General features: G+C 55.8%; 1 protein-coding gene across 7 annotated transcripts in view; it reads left to right on the forward strand.

Moving 5' to 3' along the window:
• Positions 1–18,298, forward strand: part of GNG7 (G protein subunit gamma 7) — a 75,836-nt gene extending 57,538 nt beyond the window's left edge. For 6 of the 7 annotated variants that reach the window (XM_082495298.1, XM_082495301.1, XM_082495299.1 and 3 more), the window contains 2 exons: positions 14,015–14,133; positions 17,581–18,298. In XM_082495298.1, the coding sequence (XP_082351424.1) occupies positions 14,053–14,133; positions 17,581–17,706 (207 nt within the window). In that variant the 5' untranslated portion in view covers positions 14,015–14,052 and the 3' untranslated portion in view covers positions 17,707–18,298. Of the gene's footprint in view, positions 1–11,103; positions 11,113–14,014; positions 14,134–17,580 lie in introns of those variants that run through there. The other variant, XM_082495304.1, reaches the window with a different exon arrangement.
• Positions 18,299–19,317: the final 1,019 nt, after the last annotated feature.

A 19,317-nucleotide genomic window follows, 5' to 3' on the forward strand; every position in this document is an offset into this window, starting at 1 on the left:
TCGGCGGTTCCTCGTGTTATCGCTTAGACCATTCTTCTTTTCACCTCAGGTGAGGATACCACGAGGTTTTGAAACGGGGCAGACTGAAAACAAAAAAGCAAAACTTTTCCCTGCAGCGATTACACAAACACCATGAGGCCCTTAGGGCCGACCCGTCAGTCCCTGCCGCCCCTGGCAGAGGCGGTCGGCGGGAGCCACGGACGGCCAACGCTCGGGGTTTGGTGGTGTGGCTTCAAACAGGCGTTCTGAGTATGCGAAGTGCAAAGCAATGCGCTGACAGCTGAAAATACACTGCGTTTTATATGCTTGCCTTGGAAGCTGGTTTGGGTGTGCTGTAGCCAACCCTGCATCAGCCTCTTCAGCCGCACACGGGAGGCTGAGATGCTTTTGGCTCCTGGTCCTGAAGAGGTTTCTCCATGGCTCTGCGCTGCACCGGGGCGCACCAACGAGCTACTCAGCGTTTTTCTTGTTTGCTCAGCATCAGCTGAATGCCACTTCCCAGTAATGTGAGGCTCATCTAGAGAACAGTCATACAAAGAGGATCGCTTATCTCACTGCACTTGAGCAGAAGGTACTTAATTTTTAAGTCAATATTTTTGCCATAACCTCAGGGCTGGTGGTTGTGTGTTTTTCCCAAGCTTGCTGGTTGCAAATACTCCCCTTGTGCAGGCACTGGGATGAAACCGAATCCAATACAGCAAAATCTGGGGGATGGTCAGCACATCTCCCACCAAAGGCCGTGGGGAGGGGTTCCCTGCCGTCGCCATTACGGGCACCCGGGCTGCTTATTGTCCTGATTTCTGACGTTGCAGAAAGTGGGCTGAAGGGGGAGACTTCACCCCGAACGCCTCGGCGTCAGTGCGGGCAAAAGCCTAGAAGGAAATAAATCAGCCTTGAATTCTGGTCCGAAGGTCGACAAGTAAGAGTGACGCTGGAGCAGACGGCCCGAGTCCCTCGGTGCGGGATATCTTGTCCTGGCGCAGCAGATGACCTCATCCCGGCCTCCCAGACGACACCGGCGTAACCGGAACGGCTTCAGACCACGCTGCCTTCGGTTGGCCTGCGGAGCAGTAACGAAAGGTCCCTCTGTGTGTGTGTATAAAAGTCGTAAAAGGTTAAATTGCAGTGAATTCTGCTTCCAGGCTTATGCACCGTGTGTGGGATCAGATGTCTGGTCTCGACGTGCCGCCTCCCCGCTGACCCTCACTGCCGCGTTGGGTCAGCGCCGGTTCCGGGGGAAAACAGCCTCTGCGGCAGCGCGAGGGCTCGATCGGCTGGTGACCTGAGCTCCATCCCGCTGGGGCACAGTGCTCCGCTCACAGTGTCACTGCAGCCGGCTGAAAACAATGAAACGAGGGTAAACTGCTTTGCCGGTGGTTGGAAGGTTATTTTTGGCTACTATGAAACACGATTTGAATGCACCGAGGTATAATAGCTGCAGTCATTGTGATGAACAAACCCTGTCGCTTTTTCCATAACACCAAAAAAGGTACCTGAGGGGCATTATTGTGCTGGGACGGTCCGTAACGGCTGCGTTACCCCAATTGTTTCCCAGTTCCCCATCTTCTCCAGAAGCGTGGAGCCGGCCGTGCCCAGCGATACAATGAGGATATTGTAGCTTGCGGTTCTGATGTAATTCCCCACCAAATGCTCTTTCCACAATGAAAACTTGAAGTTGCTTGAAACCAAACTCCTCGCCCTTTCCACCCCGAAGCTCGCCAAACATGCGCTGCCTGCAACCGCGCTCGCAAGCCCTGCGAAAGTCCCAGTATCTTCCAGTGAATAGAGACTATAATCGGCACAATGCTCCTAATAAAGGCTAGTCCTCCCACTGTTTGCCTTGAATTCTTATTTTAGGGATTTCTTGTAATCTTCCTTAAATTCCGTGTGGCCTGGCTTTCTTGCTAAACATGTGATCCTATTTTGGGGCGAAGCAAAATAAGTTTGAGGGAATAATAAGCCGCAGCAGATCGCAGCAGCGAGGTGGCTTTGAGGTCGTCCGAATGCTCATTATGGCACGGGAAAACACTGGCGGTGCAGGAGGCTCGGGAAGGAGACTTGTCCCTGTGATAAGATAACTTTTAAAGGACGGAATTTTATCTGGGCATTATGGTGACTTGAGCGCGTAGGTATGTCAGGGACTTGTTTCCTTTAATAGCCGTGTGCGTTACTGACGGGGAAATCCTCCGCTGCTTTCTCCAGCAAAACACGGCAGCGCTGCCAGCTGACTCAGACCTGTGCCCTCAGCTCTGTTTTCTTTCCTTTTCCCTTATAAAAACGTTCGGCGTCTCCTTTTACCATTTCCAACGTAGCCTGGGTTTGGGTCACGCAGGTAGAAGGTGGAGGTTTGCTGTTAAAACGTACTGAAAAGCTTCAAGGTGGGCACATAAAGGTGGTGCTAAAGGAGGAGACAGTGTGGATGCAAACACCAGTGACCGAAAGGTCTCCACCTCGAAACAGGGTGGGGGTTTTGCAGCACTGATTTTTGGGTGGCCAGCAGACATTCTGCCTTGCGCCGTCTGTTCAAGGTTTGGCGTTGGGGTCCGGGTACGTCTGCCTGTTCCTCCGCGTACAGCGGCGGATGAAGCATCGCATCTGCGGGGTATTTAATCCCAGTGCTGCGCTTCGGGTTTGGGTTTAGATGAACGTGGGCGCTTTAGTCAGAGCGTTCTCCCTCTTTGGGCATTTGCTTATCTGTAGGAAACTCAAAAGTCATTTCAAAACCTTCCCACCCACTCGGCACCCGGGGAGCTGGGGTGCCCCAGCGGAGGGACCTGCCGGGCTGGCGGTGGGCTGTGTGCTCCGCTGGGTCACGGCTCTGCCGCGGAATCTGCTGACCTCACGGTGGAGTAACTTTTGCACTTGAGGCCGATAAATTCATGCGACCTCATGGTGCAGCTGGACGAGCCTTTGCGCGCTCCGCGAAGAAGGGGACAAGACGCTGCACCATGTTAAAACTTCCCCCATCTGCTTTAAATGTCTTGAGCGCCGACGCTCGCGGCGTTTCCCAGCTCAGATCTCGGGAGCTGTGGGAAATTCTCAGGAAGCTTTGTGATATCCAGCCTAAACTTCCCTTTCTTTTATCTCTTTCTATAACTTAATACTCCTGTGCCACGACGCAGCCTGGCTTCCTGCCTGGTCTTTATACCCCCTGTTGGATGTGGAGCTGCTATCAAGCCCTCCCAGACAAGGACAAACTCTGCGGCGGTCTAGCCAGGATATACATATTTAGTTCTCAATCTGCCCGCTGAAGTCAGTGAGTCGGGACCTCTTTTTGGGCCATAATTGAAGACACAAGCCCGAGCTGGAGTTGTGTTTACAGCCAGGGCACTCCCTGGACTCGAGGACCTGAAAATTTATCCCTGATGGTTTCTGAAACGATTGCATATGACAATAACGATAAGAAGGACTCATCCTTCTCATGGCTTCTCGCGGGACGGTTGGGGTTTGGTGTGCCGGACTTGGGGTTTTGCTGCCGGAGCAAAGCTGCCTGTTTCCCTCCCAGGGGCTGCAAGGACAGACCGGTGTATTGTTAGTTTTGCTGTTATTAAGAGATATACTGACCCGGAACATTTTTTCAAACATGAGTGTAACTCCTCATGGTCCCCTTTTTGGAAAGAAGGCACGGGTGCGAGGGGGGGTCCGTCTGCGACACCACCTGCCCCTGAGCATTGCTCAAGCGAAGCACAGATAATGCAGGAGGTGCAGTGGGGGATTCTCGGCACGCCAGACACAAACCCTGCCGTCGTTTCAGCGCGGAGCGCTCCTTCGGCCATCCCTTTTCTGGGGGTGAGACCACAAAATCCCTCAGCTTGCGTTTCACGAGGATGTTGGAGGAACACGTGTTTACTTAAAAGGTCATAAATGTCCTCAAGTTTAAAAATCTTCACAGAAGTGATTAACGTTTTGCTGAGACGGCTGCGGAGCAGCACAGTTTGGATGATGTTTGCAGGACGGGAGTTTACCCCTGCTTTTGAAGAGCCAGGAGGAAGGTCTCCTTTCCCCACGTCCGAAGAGAAGGCAGTCGTGCTGGGGAGGAGATGTGGGGTGTCGAGGGGCTCATGAGCTCTTGCGCTGGTTTCTGCAAGCGGGGGGATGGCATTTACACAGCTTAGTCATCTCGGGCTCAGAGGAGGAGAGGAAACGGCAGGTGAGCAGTTTCTGCAGGAAAGGAGCCGATTCAAAGCGAGAGCCGGTGATGCTGGGCTGGGGGTGAGTGGTTTTGGGGTGCAGCACCGGCTCCTGCCAGGGCGAGCTGCCCTTTCCCTCTGCAGAAGCGATGGTGGCTTCTGCAGCGGCACTGGAGCTGCTCCCGCATGGACCGCAGCGGCACTGGCGACTGAAACTGCTGCTGGAGCTTCTGCTGCTGCTCCGCTCCTCCGTCCGAAGCCACCGCTGCTCGTGCTGGCCCAGAGCTCCGCGTTGCGCTGCAGCGCGGGGGACGCGAGCAGCTACCGGGAGATTTTTGTGTCCTAATTCTCGTAGCAGCGCTGCTGTGGGAGCTGCGAGTGCTCGCTGCTTGCGTGCAGGGATCTGGTTTTCCCCTCTGAGCGCTTCATCTGTGACTGCACTGACCAGAAATGCAGGACGGGTGAGCGCGGGGCAGAGTCCCCAGTGCAAGTGCTCATTTATTTACTGCCCTCAACCCACAACAGCCCTTAAGCGCCTCGACTACAGCCCGCCTTTGATTCCCAGTTTCAATTATATGATGGAGCGTTTATTACGTATCTGGCCATCTGTATTGTACCGTGGGCTAATGCCTGTGCCCGGCGGTGGCTCCAGACCTCCAGGAGGAGGGTGGCCGGATCCCCCCGGGCACCCTGCTGCTCGCCCGCAGGCTGGCGCGGCCACTCTTGCAGCCGGTTCTGCCGCGCACCGCGAATGCGTCTGCAGCTCCCACACACCAAAAGCCACAGAGAAACCTGAAAGCACATCTGGCTCTGCGTTTCATGCCCGGCGCTGCGCTGGTTGTGCTGCAGGCGCTGGGTGATGGCTCCAGGTAACAACTGATGTAAATACCTTTGCACTCTGCCTTTTTTTTTTTTTTTTTTTTTTTTAATAACGTGTGGTCTATAAATAAGGTTGGAATGTGCTGCAGTGACTCAGGGTACACGGTCTGCGGCACCGGGGTGGTGATTGTGTGTAATTGCCGTGGCGGTCCTGCCAGCGGTCTCCACCCAACTGGCACCAACGCTGCTGCAGAGAAATGGGAGAGAAGGGGGAGTTTAAAGCCAGACCTAATACGGCAGCGTGAGTTAACCGGGGGGGTGTCTCCTGCCACAGTGTCTCCTGAATGTTCTGCAGCTTTGCTGGCAGATGCCTCCTGCAGGATTTCACGCTCTCTCGGCCAGGTAATCGTTGCCTTTAATGGGAGGGAAATGGAGCTACGCGTCCCTGGGGATGCTCTCTCCTTCCAGAACCCTCGGCCAGTTTGAAACTAGAGCAGTTCAAGAGACAAAATACTTAAGCAATTAATGGATTTTCTGGTAAGGAGAGCTGCATCTGAGCCACAGGCCCTCTCCCCTACAGCTGCACTGCCCTGTTAACGACATGCTGTTAACGGGGGACACGGGTAGCCGAGGAGAGTGGCAAGCAGCCGTGCCACCCTCCTCTTCCAACAGCCCTGCTGCTTGCAAAGCCTCCTGCGCAATTTGGGCAGAAACTCGTTAGGGCAGCAGGGCTGGACCCAGTATCGCCGTGCCACCTCGGCTGGGGGGCTGCGGAGCCCACCGCGGCGCTGCTCTGCGCGGCTTTGGGCCGCTCTCCGCGTGAGCTGGAGACGCCTCTCGGCAGGAGTGCTCCCTTCCCTTGGGGAAGCCCTGGCGACGCCGCTCGCAGCGCAGGGGGTTCTGTGCCGCAACCCAAATAGTAAAGCGAACACGCTGCTCTCCTGCCCGCATTGTGCAAAAAGCAAATTTATTTCTGTGTGTCAAAAAAAAACCCAACAACCCAACCCCAAAGCTTCGACGCGTTGGTTTGGGTGGTTTGCATCTGGAAACAGATACTGGAGCTGGGGGAAGAATAAACCCCGAAAAACAAATTGCTCTCAGTGTGGGCCTGAAATTGAGGATAAGACTCCTCTTGGTCTAGTATCGATGCGATTTTAAGCTGCTTTTAAGTATTAAAAGTGGGCTGGAGTGCAGGGCTCGGCCCCGGTGACAGCAGCTCCGAAGGGTCTGTCCCAGCCACGCTGGAGCCGCGCGCGGCTGCAGGAGGGACGTGAAGTATCTTAAAAGACGTGGCCTAGTTACAACCTGTTGTAAGGAGGCTGTAATTTATCTGGGGAGGGACGGCGTGAAGGGGACATTTTGCAAATCTAAAGGAGCTTACGGGCACTTCGGTAACTTGTTTACTGCTAAAGTGGAACGCTTTGGTGTCGCTGCCGCTCTCCCGTGCTCGCCGTGTCCGTCAAGCTGCAGGTGATGCAGAACAAGGTGTGGAAAATAAGCTGGATCGTTTCAACACTGAAATGTGGATAAACCCTCGTCCTGAGCGAGAGGCAGAGCCCAGCCCGGTGCTTCCCACCGCTGCCTCTTTAAGGAGCGTTTCTCCATCCTGGGATGGCTCCTCGCTGCCTTCTCCCCGAGTATTGTCCCACGCCATAGAAATCTGGAGGTCTTAAAGGAGGGGAGAAAAAAAAAAAAAGGGAAAAAATTGCTGCACTCAGGAAAAAATTCAATAGCTCATTCAGCTGTTAAGCTACTGATGCAGGAAGTGTAAAAGAAAAATGGAGCCGGCTTTGTTCTGCCCAGACAAGGAGTAAATGCCATTGCCCTAACAGCCTTTTTCTGTTCCAAAAAAGCATGAGGTCATCTTTAAAAGCAGTAACCACCGAGTGGGTTTACACTGGGTTACCAGTCTCCGGCTCCCCCTTCATCTCCCTCCCCCCCCACCACCCATTTCCTGGCACCAGTCCGGCTCGGGGCTCGGCGCGGGACTGCTCCGGCGCGGTGCGTGTTGCTCTGCTCCCATGCCGGGGCTGCCGCGGGCGCCTGGCCCCAGTCCAGGGCCTTGGCGGAGGGGCTGCAGGCTCTCCCCCAGGAGGGAGCTGCTCGATCCCGTGATCCCACGGGAGATGGTTTCATGCACCTCTGGAGTTGGTGCCATCTCGGTGGTGCAGGACGTTTCACCCTCCGGCGGATGCGCTGTGCCGCAGTGAAACGCTGCTGGCGGTCGGGATGCTCTTGGGAAGCACCGTTTGGTTAAGGCTGCGGTGCAGGAGCATGTCATCCCACCCCGACCATCTCCCCGCATCCCCGCAGCAGCGCGGTGTGCCCCCGTACCCCGGCGGGAGGGTGGCTGGGAGGTGATGCTCTGGGCTGCTGGAGCTCTCCCAGCGCTTTCCACTGTGTTCTCTATTGAAACTGCAGTTTCAGATCTCTTCCAGCGCACGTATTCTCCAGCAGAAATCGGAACCAAAGGCAGCACCTACTGCTACCTCTGCACAAACGACCCTGTGCAGAACTGCATTTTCAACAACTTGTGTGAAATAACGTTGGCTTTGGGGAGTTAGCTTGGAGGTGTCGGTTCTCTGCAGCTCCAGCACACGGACATCCATAAGCACCGATCTTATAGGGGGTTTTTTATCTTGGGGGGGCGGTTTTAAGAAAAAAGAAGTGTAACTCTGGCAGTTACTCAGATGTTCTCTTGTTTATTGAGCCTGCTAGGAGTGGCTGCTTCCAGCTATGCGAAGTATGGGAAGAATTCAGAAACGAGAGGGATCAGTGCATATTTCTTTCCTAGCGTAACGCTTCCTGCCGCTCGGCTGGAGAGGCGGCGGGGGGAGCGTGCAGGTGGCACCGATTGCATAAAAGAGAAAGGGTTTTGTGCCGAGTCAATGATTAACAGTTTTGGGTGTCAGTCTGGCAGCGCAGCGCCGGCCGTCTCGCACGGTGCAGGTCGGAGGCGTGCTAAGGCAAGCCCGGTTTCTCGGCACGCCGCGGTGCCGAGGGTGGCAGTTTCATCCTCGTGACCTGGATGCTGTTGTAACGTTTCGGTGCAGCGCCGAGGGCAGGGTGACACCAAAGGTCCTGCCGTGTGTTCAGTGGGACGCTGCAAGGCGCGGGGTGCCGAGCAGCGACCTTGGGGCTCCGTGATCCCTCGGGAAGCGCCACCGAGGCAAAGTTGGGAAATGGATGAAAGGGCTGAGCGGGCAGAGCTCTGCCTGGAGCCAGACCGAGATGCTCGAGGGAGGAGGCGTCTGCTTCCACGCGGAGCTCGTGCTGAGTCACGGCTCGTCAGAGCCAGCGCTGCTGTCACCGCTGGTGCTGCACGCTTCTGACTCAAGAGCTGCGCTGGTTTGGGTTGGTTTTTTTTCCCCTACTCAAGTAGCCCAAATCATTACCTTTGCAAGCTACCTGGTACACGAAGAATTAGCTTATGAAAAAGAAAACCTCCACGAGAAGCGGAGGTGCCTCCTCTGCAGTCGTCAGTCCGTCCTGCTCTGATGTCAGAGGGCTGTGCGGAACAGACGCTCAGTACTGCGAGTGCCCGACAGTCCCGTGTAAATGCCCTTTTCATGTTTGCCTCAATGGAAACATCAGAGCACCGATAGCAGTACGCTGCCTGGAGCACCCCGCTTTGTAAACACCGAAAAACCTTTTGTGCTGAAGGTATATAAAGAGCACAACAAATACATGTATGTCAACACAAGAAATCCGCTTTTGTAACACTTATTGTCATCCTTTAAATTCTTTCGTCTAATGATAAAACCTGATGTAGAAGAGGCCATTTGTGTTTGTTCTCGAGTGAAAGACTGAGCTGATGCAGGACATGGTTCTGAGCGTCCTGACCTGCTTTTGGTTCATAATATACAAACCAGCGTAAAGCGGCAAATCTCGATCGTTCCAGAATTTATCCCAACTTAACTGTTGGGACGCTGTCCTCCAGTGCTCTTCCCAAAATAGGCAGAAGCGCTCACGGGACGTTTGTGCTGCAGCCAAATCATAACTCGGGACTTGTTTGCTTCATCCTCGAGTCGCTCTGCCCCTCGCCTGCACGCCGGGCTCCCCCATCACTCGCTGCGGGGTGTCGCAACCCTCCATCGCTGCTGCTCTCGTTGGCGTTGACCCTGAAACACCACTGGATAATACGTCGTTGCCCGTGCTCTTGTGGTCTCTTAATTTTTTAGTAATTTTCAGTGTTCAACTTACTGCAACAGTATTGTTATCACGCGCAGAGGTGTGAAGTCTCGCTGCAGCCCTGGTAACGCCTGGGCTCTGCGGCGCCTGCCCGGTCGCGGCGGAACGGGGCCGGCAGCCCAGAGCGTTGCTAAGACCGTCTGATGACTTCAGCTCTCCTGGAACTGCTTACAGGACAGCGTAAAAAGCGCACGCCAAGTTAACGTCGCCTTAAACGCAATAGGAGTCGTTTCCGAAAATTGGGCTGTCCTCTCTGGGCAGCGCTGCCCTTCCCAGGAATGCTGCCGGGGAGAAGTTGGAAGATGGATTACGCGGGAGGGCAGAGGTGCTCCGGCAAAGTCGTGGGAAGATTTGTTTCCTGCTGAACATTGTCTGTTCGTGACTCAGCAAAACGCGAGTGGCGTTGTCCTTCTGCAGAGTCATGGGTAGATACCGGGAAAGGAGAAGTCCGCCCTGGCCCTGCGCCGGCTGCGCTCTGCGGGCAGAGGCGGGGGGAGGTCACTCGTGACGGAGCACCGATGGTTTTGCCCGCCGTGCCGGGAGGAAGCCTGGCTGGAGGGGTTATTTCTCCAGGGTCAGATGATGGAGCGGAGGCAGGAGGAGACCTGGGTGTCCTGACGGTCCTGCGCGTCCTCCCCAGCCCCAACTGCAGCCGTCGCCTCCCTGTCCTTTTCCAAATGCTGATTTCTTTGAAACGTAAAGCTTGGAAAAGGGACAGCGTAGCTGTGTCCTGCATGTCATCCTGATTTGCATCACACATACTTTACTCTGCATGCTTCTGCACGGCTTTTTTCCAAATACCTTTACCTCACGAGTTATTTACACACCCCTATAAGTCTGCTCGATGACATCTTTAAAGTTTGTTTTGGCTTTTAAAAAATCCTGAGGACGCCCTTCGTGTGCCATGCAGCAACCCACTGGATCTTTTGTATTGATGGTCTCCAGTTGCTAATGACGCGGGTAGTTAATTATTCACCAAGGTAACAGAAGCCGGGTTTAAACTCCCGCCGGGCAGAGCAGTCCTGGAGCGCGGCTGGCGGCTGTGGCCGGGTTACCTGACCCACGCCGGACTCAGAAGCGATGCAGGTCCTGCTGTGGCTCCGCAGAGCCTGGCACCACGCGGCTGCGGTGCCGGTGCTGACCCAGGTGGTGCCAACAGCCACCCTGGCTCGGACAGTCGGGACCGGGAGCTGCCGAGGAGCCTTCGGGAGGCACAGGATGAGCGGCGGCTGGAGGAGCATTTTGTACCTCGCGAAACTCCCCTTTGACCTTTCTGAGAGCTCAGCTGCTGAAATTTCTAGTTGGAAATTTAAAACACCGTAAGAGGAACTGCACCATCAGCGCGGCGTGCGGTTCCCGGTTCCCCCGAGGGAGCCCTGCGCCGTCGCTGCTGGGTGATGGCGGCCAAGGAGGAACTAGAAGCCGCTGCTGCAGACTCTGTTGCTGTAAAAGCGCTAACCCTGTGCTCAGTGCTGATGGACACTGCTCTTTACACTCAGGAGAGGCGAAGCACGTTGCTGCCATAGGCCAGGGAGGGTCTTGCGGGGTGGCAGACGATGGGGGGCAGCTGGAGAGTGGTTGTCGGCACAGGGGGAGGTAGTGACCCATAATGACCCAAGTTAAAAAGCAGCATTTCTGATTTACAAGTGTTGCTTTCGCTTTCCAAAGACCCCATGAAACAGGGAGAGTAGGGAGCAAAACTTCTCCCCCATGGTAAGGACTTTAAGACACTGGTTTGGTGATTCCTGCCACACAGCAGGACTCTCTCCAGGCTGTACTCGGCAAAACGCATCCTTCCTTCAGCCAGGCCGGCATCCCCCGTGCCACACGAGCCACGAGATGCTGCGGGGATGGGGACATGGGCTGCGTGTCTCCAGCGCTGCAGCAGAAGCAGAAGTTCCCTTAAGTAACTCGCCCTCGACGGATTCGTCAGCCCTGTTCCATAAACAGGAAACTGGGAAAGTACAAGCAGGTGATCTGGTGCTGCTGCAAACATAAATTATATCTGATTGTTTGCATTTTTTTTTTTTTTCTCCTCCAGCTGCCCGCTGACTCTTTATCCAGGTGAAGGATTGTTTTGTCAGTGAGGAGTGAACTGCTCGCGGTGGGGAGGGCTTTCGAGTTCACGGTGCGGATTTAGAAAGAGCCTGACTTTGCGACAGAGCTCTCCCCCAGCGCCGCCTGCGCCGAGTGCTTCGAGATAACTGCTCTCACCGGAGCGTGTGCTGTTCGAAGGGGTTTCTTTGGAAATGCAGGTGGTCAGAAGGTGGTCATGAGTAGCTGCACGTGCGCCAGCTGCCTAACGGGCAAAACTTTCCTGCTTTTTTGCAGGATTAATGACATAAAAAATGGACAGTGGCACTAGTGCAGCTGGTGTCCAGCTCTTGCTCGGCCCGCGGGGGGGATCCCAGCAGGGTTGAACACAAGCTGCTGCTCTGAAATCCCAAAGAACTGGGAGGGCCGGAGTCTGTGCAGCACTTGATGCTGAAGGAGCACGCTGTCTCCCAAGATAAAGCGGTTTCCACCTGGAGGTACTGCTTTTTCATGGAAAAGAGACCAGAGCGGAGCGTACCCTGTGCCGGGACGGGAAGGCTGGACCAGCGCCGTTGGCCATGCCAGGCGGGGTGGCTCGTTGTGTGTGGTTTGGCATCCTGATGTGAGATGTCGGGTGCTGGTTGAGCTCGTTGTAGGACTCCCGACCCTTTGGTTAAAGCCACTGTGCCGTCTCCCCAAGGCCTGAGTCAGAGCTCAGGTGTGACACCAGCGTTGCTGGCACGAGGACATCCTGCTTCGCTGCAAACCCGCCGAGTCTCTCTCTTGCAGGAAAATCAGGGCAGGAGAGGAGGATCCTTCCCCGGGGACCAGCCTGCTTCCTTATCCCGATTTCCACAGTACCAGACTTTCTTTCAACAGCGTGGCTTCCCGTGTCGTCCTGACTAACGTCTTCCAGGACTGGGAGGCGGAGATTTCCGAATAACCCTGCTAATTCAGGGAATCGTCCCATGGCGGAGTCGGTAACGTTGGCTGAAGCGCTGCTTGTTTTCTCCTGCAGCTTTCAGTGTTGCCAACGAAGCTGAGTGCCGTTCAGGGATTGAAAAGTTCAGCACACGTTGCATGCGGCTGCCAAGCAAAACAATCCCCGAGAGCGTCGTTGTGGTCGGGAATAAACTCCCTTAATGTCTAAACATAGGCGAGACAGCTCGAGTCTGCTAGGATTTCAGATGGGGCAGACGCTCCCCCCTCTTTTCCCCCAGTAAAGGCAGCAGTTCAGCATCTGCTTTGAAGCTGCCGGTCCTGGGGAGAAGACTGAAGGAGTCTCTAATTAAAGTTAGCAGAGAAGGGCTGCAGTGGGCGGCTGGCTGGGGCGCTGGGAGCGCCACTGGGATCTCACCCTGTGTTTGCTTTGGCTCTTTCCTCCTCCCACCATCATCCGATGGTTTGTCTGGAGGTGGGAGGTGGTACTCACTGCAGCCCTCTCCCCATATTCCCCGCCGGTACGGAATGATCAGGGGCTGAGTCACTGCCGGGCAGGGCAGGGACATGACTTTTCCCCGACACCTCTGCAGCACCCCCGCGGAGATGATCACAAAGAAACGACCTGAGAACGGTGACAGTGTCTCGCCAAAAGAGTCCGGCTTGGACGGCGTGGCCGGAGCTGCCCTCCGACTTGCCGCAGCTCTGGCTGCTGCCCCAGTGACAGCGATGGATTACGTTGGTCTTGTAGACAAACTCCTTCAGTTGCTGCTTTTAAATTTCGAGGAAGGTTGTTTAACTGCCCACGTTCTCCCTGCCGGGGTGCCCGGCTGCAGCGTGGCCGTCGCAGGGACACAACCCCCCATGCAGGTTGCACCCGGCCGGGTGACAGGTACATTAAAGCCCCACCATCAGCACATCCGGGCACGGGTGCAGCGTTCGGCAGCTGGACGGGGTCTGTGAGACCCTCAGAGGCCAGACACTTGGTGCATGGAAGGGGGTTGTGCTTCGGCAGAGCTCCGGTCCTGCTCCACTCTGGCTCGCCCTGCGGTGCTCTCCTCCTTTCCGCGTTCAGCTGGGCCCTTGTCTTGCACCGCTTTTGTGAAAGGTTCATTTGAGACATGAGCTATCGGTGCCTGTCATGCTTTGTACCCCCCCGTGTCTGTCCCCGTGCCTCGCTGCCTGTCCCCTCTTCCATCCACGGCTTTGGCATCTGAGCAACCTCTGCCGCTTGCCTGAACCCTGACTTGCCACCTCCCACCCAGCCCGGGACCGTCTGTCGCTCTTACTTTCTTACTCTACTTTTTTCAGGGACATCGATTTGCAAACCGATGGCTCGCTAGCGTAGGTCTGAGTCTGTACAGTGTCGGGGCTTCGTTGTGCAGAGGGAACCCTGACACAGGAGTCAGGGCAGGACGAAGGCAATGAGTCGATGGAAAGTGAGAGTGAACATCCAGGAGCTGTGGGTGGTCGTGGTCGAGCAGCGTCCCCGTCCACCTTCCACCCTGCCCGGCTCGCTGTGAGCGGTGCGTGGCAGGTTATGTGGGCTGGAAAATTTCTGTTCGCTTTTCCAGTTGGGCAGTTGAATGCATCTGGCAGGACTTTCTGCAGAAAAAGGTTCATTTTTCCCCTCTCGTCGGCAAGTTTCTGTTTGTTTTTTCTTTTTAATCACAAAAAAAAGCCTGAAGAGAGTGCACCAAGAGTGCTGTTTAAAGGAAAGGAGAACTTGAAGCAAAATCAGGAAACATTTAGTTGGTGTCATCAGTTTAGCGCTGGTGGAAGCCCTTTGCACGTGGCTGTCGGCGAGGACACGGCGCACAACCCTTACCGAGACGGGGCGCGGTGGCGCGGTGGCTTTGTGCGTGGTGCCAACCCCCCTCTCCCCCTTCCTTCTTTTGCAGTATTCTCGCTTGCTGGGGCCCGGAGCCGATGGCAGACAATGTCAACAACTAACAACATAGCGCAGGCCCGGAAGCTGGTGGAGCAGCTCCGCATCGAAGCCGGCATCGAGAGGATCAAGGTGAGCGCAGGCGCCGGAGCAGCGCGACACGTGCCACGTCTGGGGTGGGCAGGGACGGAGCGGGAAGGGCCCCGGGGTTTTCCCCGAGCACGTGCACGCTGCTGCGCTGTCTCCGGCTGAGATACTGCAGCATTTCAAGACAAGACCCCTTCCTGCGGGCACTGCTCATACCGGGAGGTAAGGTCGCAGCCTGCACAGCTTCTCCCGGGTATTTGGGGGATCCCGCGCCATCCCGGGGCAGATCAGCCACTGCAGTAAGTTCCTGGAGCTCAGCTGAGCCCATGCGACCTGTGAAGACACCGAAGCTGCAGGGGCCGGACCCCGCAAAGCTCTGCGGGACACGTTCACATCCGCTCCAGTGTTGTTGCCCCATTTTTTCACAGGATGGCTTCACTGTCCATATGTCCGAAGTCACTGCCTGCAGTTATTTCTCAGGTGCTGCATCGTTGCAAATGAAAAAGGCCGGCGGCCGGCGGCACGCCTTCGCTCTGGTTTGAGGCATGTTTACGGTAGAAGTAGAGAAGGTTAATTTTGTGCTGCAGTTGTCTGGGATAGCAAACCGGTGTCTATTCTCAGCTGTGTGCTGGCTCACCGGCGATCCGCCGGGGCAGCAAAGGAGCCCCAGAAATAAAGCTGCCTTTGGCACCGGGGGGTTGGCGCAGGTAACGCGCTCACAGCCACAGTGTCCCCTGAGAGTCAGAGACTGGGTCCTGCAGGAGCTTTCACTCTATTCTGGGAACCGGCTCGGCGATTGCGGTACCTGGGCTCGTTCGGCCACGTGAGCTTTTGCTGGAGGCAAATATTAGCACGTGGGCAGCGAGTACCAGCGCTGTGAGCAGGAAACCCTGAGCCACTCAGGAACCGCGCTCGTCACCCGGCTCTGCAGCCCTGCTGCGCCCGCGCCTGGGCTTTGCCTGCCTTGGTGGGCAGGTTGGGTCGGGCGGGCTGTGGTGGGGCTGCTCCGTCCCGGCGAGAAACTCCCCGGGGAGGGCAGGAAGGAGAGGAGAGGCGAGATCTGTTCGTGGCAAGTCACTTGTAAGTAAGTCACACAAAGGAAAGCCCCGTGCGTGGTGATGAAAGGCGGAGTGAAACTGAAATACTGTAAAACGCATAGGTGTTAAATCCACCTGATAGTTTTTAATTGGGTTTCCTGATCAAAGAGTGTTTTCGTTGACTTTCAGTCCCTGCTATTTCTGCAGCGGCAGGTCCTCCCTCATCTCCGGTTTTGATGTGCAGGAGCTGCTGCTGCTGCTTTCAACATCTTCTCTTTTTTTTTGAAAGCCATGAGGTTTTGGAGCTGTTTTTAGGGCCACCGCTTTCCAGACTCCAGTGATGCAGCCATCAGCGAGGCTATTTTAGGGAAGACAAAATAAATTACAGGTCTTCCCCCAGCACACACGTTGCTGACTCTCCTAAGAATTACCGTGTCTGAGCTCCAGGATCCCAAACAGTGCACGCCGAGGAGGAAGGAGGGTGTGTGTATACTTACCGACCTTTGTAGCTGTGACTATCTTAAATGCTTTGCTGGGAAAGAACAACAGTGGTGGGACCACAACACGCTGCTATTTAGGCTGAGTGGAGAAGACGTGCTGTCTGGGCGAGCTTTCAATAAAGCCGTGACCCACAAACCCAACTCTCGGGCAAGCGTGCCAAGCCAGCCAGCTCCTCAGCACAGCGTCAAACGAGCGCTCGCTCCTCCAGCTCGCCGTACCTCGCGGCGAGGTCGGCAAGACGCGCGTCTGCCTGCAGATAACCGAGCTGATACGCTTCCGAGATGAGGGGAACGCGCTGCCCCGCGAGCTGCCAGCGCACAGCGGGAGGAATGCCCTCCGATTCCTCCCTGACAGAGCACGCGGCGCTGTGGTCGGAGCAGAGCCCTGCCGCCGCGCGGCGATTGCCGTCTTCCCCAGCCCGAGCAGCCCACACAGCTGCTGGAGAAGGGTCAGACTTCTCCTGGCCACCGCGCCTGGCTCATCCTTCCCTTCATTCGCCGGAGCTTTAAGAGGAGCGCAGAGGTTTCCAGGCCACTTGCTCTCATAACAGGTTCAGCCGCGCTCCCGGCAAGTTAATCTCTTTCCCCTCGCTTTGCTCTGAGATTAGGCGTAATTACTGTCTTACGTGAGTAATGGGGTTAAGGCAGAGCCTTGACCTTGTCTCTGCAGAGCAGTTTTGCTGTTGGATCCCACTGGGTGCGATAAGAGTGTTTAAGCGCAGGCCAGCAGCGGTTGGCGTTCGTTAGAGGTGTTCATTACTGGTTAGGGCTTTAATACTTAATATTGCAATAATACCTGGAGACTCCCACAAAAGCGCCTTGTCCGGTGCAGTCTCTGGACCCGCCTTTGCAGGAGACACCAAGGAAAAGGAGGAGGAAGGAGCCCACGCTGGGGGGTGGAAGCACGGATGAAGTGGTTTGCCCAAAAGCTACAGAGAACCGGGGTTTTGTCGCAGGCGCCGTTTCTCCTCCTCGCTGCGTGCTCCCGGTTGCTGCCGAGAGGTTTAATAATCCCGGCAGACATCTGCCCGTTCCTGCTGGGCAGGTTGCGTCGCTCCGCGGGCAGCAGTGGCTGCGGAGCGCCGTGAGCCCCGGTAGTGCCGCGATGAGAGCGGCAGAGCCAGAGCTGGGGAGGTGGCGTGTAGGTGCTTTTCATTCCCCTAAATTGTGGCTCGGCTCGGCTGAGGGGGGCGAGTCGCCCCGGTGCTGAGCAGCCGCGGGGATCCCGGGATGGGAACCGCTGCCCTGGGGCTCTGCAGCTACGGCCGGTCACATCTGGGCTTTCCAGATGTGCTCTGGTTGCATCTGTGTTTTGTGTTTGCCTTATGTTCAACCAGCTATGAAGTTAATATAAAAAATAAAAAGGGGCTGCTGTTGGTCTCCAAAGCTGCTGCCACCTCCCTGCCTGGACTCCCCCGCTGCCTCCCGCCCTCCCCGCTGCCGCACCGTGCGGCCGCGCCGCTCGCCCACCGCCGCCGTCCCCGCTGCCGGGCTGCTCGGGGCTCTTGCTTCCCAGAAGACAGCTTTGAAGTAAAATAAGCAGAGCCTTAAGTAACAGTTTCTAACGGTTTCAAAACCTCTGTTTTTAACATCAGAGGGTGGCCACTCTCAAGCAGACATGTTTTCCTTTTTATCCCATTTTTTCCTTTTTTTTATCCCAAAGCCCTTAAAAATTAGGACAATAGTATCTCCTTTTAAATCTCTTGCTCTCGGCTGGGAGTATTTTTCCCATTCTCGTCGCTTTATTTATGTCAGACCTTGCAAACTGTTTTTCCGTGTCCATTTCCCCTTTTCATATGTCCCGATCTCTGTAAAGTTTCTGTTACGCAGAGCTGAGCGCCGGTTCTCTTCCTCCCGGCGGAGCCGGGGAAGCGCTCAGCGGCACAGCGCGGGCAGAGCTCTGTGCCTTCAACCTGAATGTTCTCACTAACCTTCTGCTTTCTTGTGACGTTTAGGTCTCGAAAGCATCTTCTGAGCTAATGAATTACTGCGAGCAACATGCCAGGAACGACCCGCTGCTGGTTGGAGTGCCCGCGTCGGAGAATCCTTTTAAGGACAAAAAGCCTTGTATCATCCTATAGCTTTCCTCGCTCCGGCGCGTGCGATCTCTCAGGCAGGGCACCGTTCTCCATCGACTGAAACCAAGCTACAAACTTAACAACTGCGCCGAGGGGTAAACACTAAATGTTGGATTCGAATAGAACTTAAATCTCAAAAAAAAAAAAAGAAAACAAAAAAAAAAAAGAGAAAAAATTGCAAGTGGTTTAGGGGAAGGGTGTCTGCTCCTGGGAAGGTGCCGCACTGAGAGGGGTCAAAATTTAAAACCAGAAAAAACAAACAAACAAACAAACAACAAACCAGGGTTGAGGGGTGGGGGGAGTATTTTTAATAGCGACATTAGAAATTGGTAGCGGGGTGGTGGAGGCTGTGGGGGTTTTTTATTGCGTTTGCCAATGGGCTGCAAGACCGGAGTAGCGGGACCTCGCCGGCGGGAGCTTGGAACAAAGCTCTGAGCGGGTCTCAACCAATTAGTTTCCAATTAGCGCATCGCTGCAAGAATTCGCTGTGTTTCTTGGGAGGGAGCGAGGGAGAGGCGTCCAGGTGGGGACCTGTTTTGTAGAAAACTAGTACAAAAAAAAAAAAAGAAAAAAAAAAGAAAAAAAAAAAACAAAACCAAACCCCCAACCAAAACACGGCTGGAAAAATTGCTGTTGCAAATGGATAAACTGAGGCTGAGGGGAGGAGGGGGGAGGCCGGGGGGCTCCTTCCCCGCGTCGCACGGCTCCGCTCGCACGAGGGGGTGGCACCGCAGGGAGATGCGCTCCGGCGTCGCATCCGTTGGCCGCGGGAGTTCGGGTGAGCGGCGTCACGAGGGCGGAGGCGTGGGAGAGGCTGGGGGTGAGCCCCTCTGATCGCTCCTGGGCTTTCTCCCTGTTCTTACCACGGATTTTCCCAAACGGGACTGTACCGGGGGCGGGGGGAGGGAAGGGGCTTTCTGTTGTTGCAGTATCACATGAGAAATCTTTTCAAATCGGCCTTTTGGAGAGTCTCAGTCCAAAACACTAAAATTGGCAGATTTACCAGCATTTCCCATCTCCCTTTTCCTCACCGAGAGTGGCAAATGGAATTCCTTCTACTAAACCCGGTTAATTTGGGGAGATGAGGGTGAGGCTGTAGAAGAAATAGTTCGGTTCCCTTCCCTTTGGAAACGCCGGTCGGACGGGGAGCGCTTCGTTCAGCGACGTTAATCGCGCATGCCGCAGGGCCGGGAGTAACTCAGCAGCCCGCGAGGAAGAGGGGACGGGCAGGTGAGCCTTCCTCCCGCTGCACGCCGCAGAGCCGTGGCGGCGATGGAGCCCGGCGTCTCCGTGCCGGGGCAGGCGGATGCTCGGGAGAAAGATCAGAGCTCAGGGACGTCCCACCGTGTCTCCCCTTGTCGCTGGAGCTGCCGGCCCCGGCGTGCCGGGCGTCCTGCCGCCCTCCGAGCCGCGGCGTCGCTCGCCGGCTCCCCGCTCTCTCGGGGAGAGGACGGGTCCCGGGCGTTGGGTTTTAGCGCCTGAGCCTGGTCTGCGTCCGTGGGGCAGAGCCCACGGCTCGGCGGCTCCTCCGGGGATGGTGAACGCTCCCCGCGGTAGGCAGAGGCACAGTCCAGTTCCCTAACCAGCACGCCATTCCCGGTTATCCTGAACGCA

Source organism: Vanellus vanellus (assembly GCF_965231255.1).
Source record: "Vanellus vanellus genome assembly, chromosome: 25".
NCBI lineage: Eukaryota > Metazoa > Chordata > Aves > Charadriiformes > Charadriidae > Vanellus > Vanellus vanellus.